Source organism: Rhopalosiphum padi, chromosome 1 (genome assembly GCF_020882245.1).
Source record: "Rhopalosiphum padi isolate XX-2018 chromosome 1, ASM2088224v1, whole genome shotgun sequence".
NCBI classification, from domain to species: domain Eukaryota; kingdom Metazoa; phylum Arthropoda; class Insecta; order Hemiptera; family Aphididae; genus Rhopalosiphum; species Rhopalosiphum padi.
Window position 1 is genome coordinate 54,155,899 of NC_083597.1, and position 10,315 is coordinate 54,166,213.

The 10,315-nt window shown below is 27.4% G+C and overlaps 1 protein-coding gene across 1 annotated transcript; it reads right to left on the reverse strand.

The window, feature by feature from the left end:
* Positions 1-1,360: 1,360 nt before the first annotated feature.
* Positions 1,361-3,226, reverse strand: LOC132917350 (ATP-dependent RNA helicase DDX24). Its single transcript, XM_060978055.1, has 2 exons — positions 3,089-3,226; positions 1,361-3,008 (listed from the first exon to the last, which is right to left on the reverse strand). Exon 2 carries the CDS (start codon positions 2,989-2,991, stop codon positions 1,372-1,374), a length of 1,620 nt encoding a protein of 539 aa, XP_060834038.1. The 5' UTR covers positions 2,992-3,008; positions 3,089-3,226; the 3' UTR covers positions 1,361-1,371.
* Positions 3,227-10,315: the final 7,089 nt, after the last annotated feature.

Genomic DNA, 10,315 nt, shown 5'->3' on the forward strand with positions numbered 1-10,315 from the left:
AACTATATAAGAATCAACTTTTAAATACCTTGTATTGTTTTTTAAAATAATAATATAATATAATATAATATATTATATAATTCTCATTTTAACAGTATTGTATAATTATTTGTATAAACTATTTGTTGTTAATTTCAAAACTATACTTGCTGTTTAGGAAAATGGCGTGTTTTATATACATAAAAATCGAAATACTTACCGCTTTTATTATACTCCAGCGTTTCAACGAAAAATTGCGGACTAGCTAGGTTTACTATAGAGGATAAACCTAATCTCAACAATTAGCCACTCAACTATAAAATAATTATCAACATTGAATCCTACGGAAAACGCAGAATATTCAGATTATAAAACATGTTGGAAATGCGGTGTTGTTTTAGTTGTTTATATCATTTTATATTGTTAGGTACATCTATTTCTCGCTTTTATATCTAAATCTTTACATAAAAATATAAAATTAAGCTTGAATAACGAAAAAGTAACAAAATATAAAAACACCAAATAAACAAAAACTTATATAGTTTAAATTTTGAAGTCAATATAGAGGAAGCAATAATTAAGAATTCTTATTATATTATACACATTATAATAAATTTATACATTTCATACCACACTACTCACCTTTGTTAACTCTGTGAAAGATTGGACTATTTTTGCAAAATTGTTGATGAGTTTTTATAATAAGAACACTCTCCAGTCTCCATATAGTGATAGTCTGTTGTAAGAAAATAATTAGTACATCGGTAATAATATAGTATATAGGAATTAGAAACTATACAGTCTATATACATATCATGTATAATAACATTAATTAAATATGGTATGTGTGACAATAATTATTTAAAATTTGAATAATGAAACCTAGATAATTTACCTAAATCATAAGGCATTAACTCTGTACAAATTTATTGTTAACCTATTATCTTATTTTATGATTTTTTTTTTATCAAGTAAAAAATGTAATTATAATTAAGAGGACGCCATACCTGCATGTGTTGTCTCTGTCTTACTAACATACGTTAAATGATTTATTACATATTTTTTTAACAACTAACAAGCAATTATTTTACTTGTTGGTGCAAATTTAAATATTTTGATTTACAAGTTAATTTAGAATCAACATCAATAGAAATCTAATCTATATAATATTATATTGTATAATTGTATACCAAGTACCTACTTCATAACACTGTTTATAAATATTAGTATTTATAATCAATGCTTATGGGTAGCAAATTTTTAACATTTAAAAAATATATGTATACTAAAATAAAATATTAAAATGTATTAACAAATATTGCATTGTATTTAGTGATAACCTTAATGCAATATAAATAATAATCATTAAACTTCAAATATCTAAACAAAAAATCATTTTATTGTAGATAAAAACATATCTAATTGTTTACGTTTAGAATTAACAAGTTTTTTATGTTTTTTTAAATCACTATTACCCATCCCTCTAGGTAATTCATCTTCATCCAAAAGTATTTCCATCTCTTCAGCAGCTTTATTGAACCAATTAGTGGATGCTGTTTCTTTCTTTGCCTTTTCTTCCAACATAGTAATTTCCTGGGCCAGTTTTACACATGCAAGGAACGTTTGCAGTGTCCGTAGTTGTACTTCAAACCTTGGTAATTCTTTTTCTCTTTTCATGGTTCTCAAAACGTTCAGGTATACATTTTTCTTATCAGGAGTACAAATTAAAAGTGACAAACCAATATTTGATGCTCTTGCTGTACGGCCACTACGATGTATGTAGATTTCAGCCGTTCTTGGGACATCATAATGTATTACATGATTAACACCAATAATGTCAAGACCTCTTGCAGCCACGTCAGTGGCAAGTAATAAACCATGGTCGTTAGCTCGGAATTTGTCTAAATTTTTAAGCCTTTGTTTCTGAATCATATTTGAATGTATAGGTAATGGATTTAATTTAAGAATACTTAAGACACTAGCGAGTCTTTTTACACAGCTTATACTATTGCAAAAAACTAAACTTCTACCAGGATTTTGTTTTAAAAAGTAATACAAATATCCATCTTTTTCCTTAACTGAACAAAATATTTGCATTTCTTTCACTGTACTAGTAACACAGTTTACAGTTGTCAAATTTACAACATGTGGATTCTTCATACCAATTAATTGAATTAAACTTTTCAACTTATCTTCAGGTGTTAAATTTTTTTTAATTTTTTTCTTATTCTTAATGTTCATTCTGTATGGAGCTTTATGCACCATAGTAAGTGTTGCAGAGAACACAAAATTCTGTCGTTTATTATTTTTTTTTAAATTAATTTTCTCAAGCATAAGATGTAATTCAGGGAAATGTGCAGTCTCTACCATGCGATCTGCTTCGTCAATCACAAAATACTTGACTTTATTTAACTGCATTAAATGTGGCTCATTTCTCTGTACTAATTCCCAAAGACGTCCTGGAGTAGCGACAACAATTTCTGGACCTTTCTTTAAAATCCTTTCTTGTTTTTCACTTGACAATCCACCAACAATAGCAGCAATACTAATATCTGTGCACTTGGCTATATCTTCGATGTGATTTTTTACTTGCATGGCTAGCTCACGAGTAGGTACAAGTATGACTGCCCATAATTTTTTATTTGTTTTTGTATAATTATCTGGTGGCAAATTAACAACTGCTACACAACCTAGCCCGTTTTCATCAAGTTCTTCTAGAACTTCTGGTTCATAGTCATGTTCCGAACCTGAATCAGAATCTGACTCTTGATCAGACTCTGAACCATCTGATTCTGATTCCGTAGATCTTGCATTAAGTATGCCATTTAAAATTGGTATTGCAAAAGCTAGTGTCTTACCACTTCCAGTTTCGGCCGCACCAAGTATATCTCTTTGATCATCAATAGCTGGGGGAATCGATTCCGATTGAATCTTTGTGGGTTTCGTGAAGTTTTTCAATTTGAGAGCGTTTAATATTTCTGTCCGGATGTTCAGTGACTTCCAATCGTCCATGGCTGTTGTACAAAAATCTAATAAAACAGAACAGAATTAATAATACGTACTCTCCTATAACAATATTAACAGTTTAATTTAAAAGGTTAGTAGTTACCACAAATATGTCTTATTAAAACAGAAATGTCCTATTTAAATTATAATATTACTTCGTATTTCATATTTCATATTTCGCATTTCACATTTGAATTATTTGATTACTTGGTCGACTTCATTCATTCATTGATAAATGATAGTACTTATCTATATTGTAAGCACGTGAAAATTGTCCATACAGAAACATATTATATGGTATTATTTGAGGTTATGTACAATTTGCGCCAATTTACAACAATTTAAAATCATATCCTACTATTAGAAACTGCCCGAATTGCTATTACAAACCCGATAGAAGGTAGGAAGAACGGAATTCAAGACTCGAGATTTTTCTAGAGGGTCTCTAATTTTGTACCAATAATTTAAAGTATTGTCATTTTTACTGTAATTTTTTTACTTATTATATATTGTGTATTTGTGAGTAAAAGAAAATACTTATAATATCTTCAATCTTTAATATGAATAAAAATATTTATTTAAAAAAAAAATTGATACTTTAATTTCCTTTTTTAAATTTTATATTATTATCAGTGTAATGAATAATGTTGTACGACAAAATACACAAATTTGTTTCAATAAAAGCTAGACATTTTTTTAAAATTGTATAGTTTTGAATTTTATTTAATATTTTATAAAAATAAAAATGCGATACACAATTATTTTTTATTTCGTATTGAGGCAATGAGGCTTATAAAAAATGTATTAGCTTAAATTCCAACTGTCGCTTATTTTAGATTATAGATACTAGATAGCGTTGCTGTTTACGATTTTTATTTTAATTTAATTTTCGCATGTTATAATTTTCCTATTTTGAAACAGGTGGTTTACGACTTTTTTAAATCAATAAATAATAAAAGCAAATTAGGTTTATGGTTTTGGTTTACATACCACGAAATAATTGGGTAGTAACTAGAAAATACCAGTTTCAAATGTTAAGATTTATCTAATCCGATCAAACCAAACCGTTCAAAACTAGACATTGTACCTATAATATATTATGTTATCCTTTTTTCCGGTGAATTTTGATCAACAAACACTATTTACAGTTGAAAGATCATCCAAAATCTTATGAGGTTAAATATGAATTTCAAGTTGAAATTTTCAACCATTGATAAATGATAATACTATACTTTTATATATCGAAAAATAACAACCAAAAGAATACAAATTATTCTGTTATAAGCAGGTACGAGTGCACTGTGTGAATGTGCAATACTGATTAGGTATAATTCATCGAATAGTCGTGATTTGTTACGTTGTTTTCTCAACTTACTATTTATCATAAAATTATTTATTGTTATGAGTTTTATTTACGGCCGAGTATGGTAACTATTTTTGATATAATAATATAATATGATATCGTCAAAGTTTGAAATTAAATATAATATTTATTTTCTGTTTTTCACAGTCAATTATAACAAGTATACGCCGTGCGTGAATTTCAAGGTTAATTGAATTAAATTATATTGTCTAATAAACATAAATTTGATAAATACCGGAGAGTGATGTGATCAGGGGCGATTTTACGAGGTGGTGTAGGGGGAGGGTTGACACCCCCCTAATGTCGGTAACTGTAAGTACTAGTCGGCAATTTTCAGAATACGCAAAATATAATATATTATGAAACTTCCATATTATACATATTGATATACCTATTATATTATAATAAGTAAAACTAATACACATTTAACATTAAGTATTAAGGCGGTTGGAAGCAGCGTATTTATTTCACGTTTTAGACCTAAAAGCCTGACAAGATTACGCATACTTAAAATAATCATATTTTAATTCTGTAAAAAGATTTGAGTTGATCTACCTTTTTTCTAGGTTATTGTGGAAATCGATTTTGAAATTTTTTTTAAATTGTTTTTAAATCTTATTTGAGTTAGGGTGTCTTTTTTAAGAATGTTAAACATTTATTCTAAAATCGACTTTCACAATAACCTAAAAACACAACGATAAGTACAAATATTTTTACAGAAATAAAATCACTAATCAGAATAATCCAATTATTTTGAGTTGACGTATTTTTGTCAGGTTTTTAGGTCTACATTGATTAAAATTAGTTTCCTCGTCGGAACAAAATATTATATTTCATCAAATGCAATGACTTGTGCATGTGCGCGTGCGGGCCATAAATTGTTTCCCGGAAACGTTTGATACCGGCGCACAACGCCAGCCGCCAGCGTACCTTATTTATAATTTAATAGACTTATTATGAATTCAAATGAATTGCATTATATTTATAATTTTGTATGTTTACTGTAATGAGTCTTTACACAATATACTGTACGATTATCGGATTATGCCCAAAGTTATCTATGGATTTAGACGATACTTAGTACTTATAGAGGCGCTACATCTAAAATATTTAATTATGTTTATGAATTTTAGAAACCTTTATCAAATTTTTAAATTCAATTTTTTTTTTTTTATTCACTAATCATGTTCTTAAATTTGCTGTACATTTATTTAAAAAGTATTTATTTATGTTCTTAAAATATAAAATTTGTATCTAGGTCAACTATAAATTTAATAAATAGAAAAAAATATAAGCAATTTCATATCTATTTGATACCTAATTACCATAGGGAAATGTAATTAGTATATTTAGTATACAGCCGGCAGATTTAAACCTTGAAAGTTGGCAATATTTACTCAACCCCCCCCCCCCCTAAAAATAAACTCTAGGATCGCCCCTGGTAATGATTATGCTTATGTACATAATATTACATAAATGGTATACCATAATATAATACTATTTATAATCAATATTATGCCTTATACTTTATAGTTCGATACGTATAGAAAAGATCGCGTGCATTGCAATTATTATCGAAATTAGACGAATCAATAAATTGGTAATTTTATAAATAATACGTTACAGCAATCAATTTTTAGCAATAAATTATTATTAAGCTATCGACTATACACATAGGAGCAAATAGCTGATAGTTTTTGGGGATGACTAGAATCCCTCACAATATTATACCTCTAAAAAATAAGTTGTATTTGTTTATACAATAAACAAATAGGTATTATAATATACATCATTGCATATATATTTATTTCATTAACTTTAGTAGTCTATTTAGTTCATACAATTGACAAAGGCGGACGGAGTGGGCGATGACAAGTTCCACGTTTTTTAATTAATATCGTGGGAAATTATTGAAGTACACCCCAAATTAAAATTTGGGTCATTTACACCCATACGCGTGCAATATAATATTTATAGGCACCATACTACCATGATACATGACGTTGTACGGTCAGTTCCTATATATACACAATGGCGGTTACAGGGGGGTAAGTGCCAACCCCATTGGAAAAAAATAATATTAAAAAACATACATTTTTATCATATTGTTTTTTTTTTTTGATGTGGGGTTATATCTATATTATATAATTTTTCCTATAAAGTGCCTACGACCGCAAATACTCGCTGGATCCGCCCTTCTATAGTTGTATATATATTATAAATATTAAATACTATATAATGAATTGATGAATAAATGAATAATGATGTATAATTTCTGACGACAAATAAGTGGAGCATTTGCAGTAACATGGAGAGACCGCCACTTCAGAGTTTCAGACTAAAATAGCGATGGCGAACGTATTCAAAACAAGTGAAATAAATAAACGACGGAAATACGTTTTTTGCCGATAAACCCCCATAGATCATACTTAATCACGAATATAATGACTATATAAAACAATAATTTGGTGACTGCAATAACAGCTAGTGTATACTATTTTTTTTCTAGATAATATGTCGACTGTTTTTTTAACGAGTACCACGCATCTTCCTATAATATATGCTTACTTTGAATGATTGTACGCATCTTTGTAAATGAATAAAAACTAAGTTATAACTCATATTACTCATAAGTATATCCAAGGTAAAAAGTTTCATAATATTATAAATTTAACTAGTGACATGCTCAGCTTTTCTTAAAGAAATATGAAGGGTATGAGTTTTTGTCTTTTCTCAAATCATATTATATCGAAAAAAAAATGTTATTATTTAGATGGAATCACAGAAAAAAACTTAAAGAAAAATGGGTGACAACTAAAGTTGCGTCTCGCGATAACATTTTTTTTTCTGAATTGTGGGACACATTTTTTTGGAGTAAGTATATTCGGCCAAAATTGTATTAATTAAATATTTTTGAAATATAAAATTATATATTCTAAACTTAAGTTTCCTTTGTGTACGTCTGTAGATTTAAGGTTGTCTGTAGCATCAGTACTACAAGTTGGCTATAAATGTATTTAAAATTAATAATATAGTAAAAACTTATGAAAGTTTTTAGGTTAATGTATATATATCATATACTCGTATGTATAAGATATTTTTAATTAATATTTGTAGCACTATAGTAAAAACATATATATTATTTTTATATACCTATTCAAGTTTGTTGTCAACCTAACCTAACCTTTGTTTCTTCAAACTTTCTAACTTTCTAAGTGTTTCAAAATATTTGATATTTCTACTGACTGCTGACTGTCGTTATTAAAAATGGAGAACGATAATAATATTAGGATATGGGTAAAAATTAATCGAGCCGCAATAGACCTTTTTTCCTAGATATCTTTAGGACGCAACTAGTAAACAGCCAAAAAAATAACCAAATTCATATATTTTATTACCTAGGTATTAGTTCTAATTAAAAATAAAATTAATAAATTAAAATTGTTATTAAAGTTATATTTATCTAAATTATATATTTGTATTAGCGTATATATTACACTTACATAAAAACAAATATTTTTCTGTGTAGGGAAATTTTAGGTAACTATAGGACAATAGGTTGTTTGTTATTAGGTGCTTCTGTAGTTCTGTTCAATGATTTACATCTAAATATTTTAATATTTATATACATATATTTATAACTAGAAATACAATCAATTTTAAGAATATTAAATCTATACTATACTTGTCTTATACTTTTCTTTGGTTAGACCTAACCTTGAGTTTGGATCAGTAGTCTAGTCAACTAGACTCTAGTCACTAGGTTATACCACTCATATCATTAAATCAATATAGATTTTTTAAATGTTATGCTTTAAATTAAATTTACCGATATCTAGGGATTCTTACAACTTGCAAGCTTCTCTCTTTAGAATTTCATTGAGTGAGTTAAGGAGGAAAGTTACTGATCTCATGTTTCTATATAGTATATAATTTATTAAACAGCAATATTGACTCCACTGATTTATTCTTTATAATTAAGTTTAATGTTGGTTATAACTTATAACAGCTCATGGAAGAATAATTTAATGTATTTATATTTTGCATTGTGATTGTTCTAATAACTATAATTTTGACTCTTTTTTCCAAAAGTTTACCGTCAGAATTAGCAAGCCATCATTCCATATATCTATGTTTTATATTGGCTTTTTCAAAATATTACGAAATGTTTTTAAACAAATGGTTTTTAGTCTTAATTAATATTCAAGTGTTATGATTTACTAAAACTATGTTTTAATTCACTTTTTATAAGTTTATAAATTTATAATATGTCCTGCAGTTATCGTATACTTACGCTAGATATATAATGTTATTATCATAGTTATACCATATCGTTAATATTATGCGTTATACTCGATAAGTTAAATTATAAATTATGCATTGTAAAATAAAATTCTTAGTTCTTACCAGTTATGATAATAATAAAATTAAAAATTTAATAAAAAAAAATTTGTATTGAATAAAGTGTATTTTTTTTAATTAAAATTTGACTGTCCGTGGTTTTTTTTTGGTTTTACTTTTACGGGAAACCTTTAAGTGCTGGTTAATTATAAATTATTATATAATAATAAACCATTATTGTATGTATAAAAGTAAATTGTTTATTATGTGATTAGTGCACTAATACAGTCCAGAGACGGATTTATATACAATTGCCGCCACTAGGCAAATTTCATTTTGCCGCCCCATTAAACGTATCAACGAGAAAACGTATTTTTAAGTACTTATTTAACACAACTACTAAAAAAATAAATCATAAAGACTGATACTAAACAATAATTATTGGATATGTCCATAAACTGTTCTAATCAAGAAAATAGTATACCGCATCATATACAATATTTATTAAAATATAATCTTTCACCATTTTTTTGAATAAATTTACCTCCCTAGGTAACTGCCTACTTTGTCTGACGCTAAATCTAGCACTATGTTATTACTTATTAGTTATTTGTGATAGTCATTACTAATTACTGATTAGTTATTACTTATTACTTTATTAGTAACTTTTTGGCGTAAATCGCCCCGTGGTCCGTGATAGAATTCATTAATTTATCATTATATATTTTATTGATGCCAATTATTATTCAATTCAACGTATAAAAAAAATACAAATTTAAAAAAAATATATACTGAGAATTTGAGAACATGAATTTTATTCTTTCAGTAAATTATGAGAAATTAATTGACAAAAATTAGCCAAAGAGGGGAGGGAAATGACATCCTAATATCTCACTGGCCCGTGATCACACTGAATTCGACTACAACAGTAACGTACGGAATGTGTGGCGGTGTTATCGAAGATGGAACAGATGCGAACACGCTCGACTTCTATATATCGTCGTATGGGGTTGCTGTTGCGCATTAAGCATGCATATACGATTTACCAACAGACAACGTGTTATAAATACAATATAAATTATGTATTATACAATGTGCGTCATCGTAGTGATGTATATACTATTATATATATTATATAAATAGTAAATACGCCATACGCGTATATACGGTTGTACTTGTACAATATTGTACACGTCTATGATAATTTTAATACGTCATAAGTATATAGGTAGCCAGTTAGGTTAGGTACATATACAGCTAGGTTGAGTAGCCAGTACTCAAAAAACTAAAAAGTATATTATCAATTATCATATAAGTAAACTATTAAATACTTAATTATTTAAGTCCATAATTTGTTTTTATTTTATTAATAAATATATTTAGATATCAAATATAACGGAGATAGTATAGTAAATGAGAAGTGTAAGTCCCAATTTTTTTTTTTGAGATTAATGCCTATTTTTATATGTTTAAAAAATAATGTTTATAATAAAATATTATATATGATTGCAATATACCCATAGAGTACCTATATTATAGTTCAAGTGTGGTGGTAAACTGGTAACAGTATAGTGCAGACTGCAGAGGTATTCAAACTGTCCATTGTGGCTCGATTTGAAGATGAGA

Coding starts and splice junctions, on each gene's coding strand:
- LOC132917350 (XM_060978055.1), bottom strand. CDS start 2,991: ATGGACGATTGGAAGTCACTGAACATCCGGACAGAAATATTAAACGCT.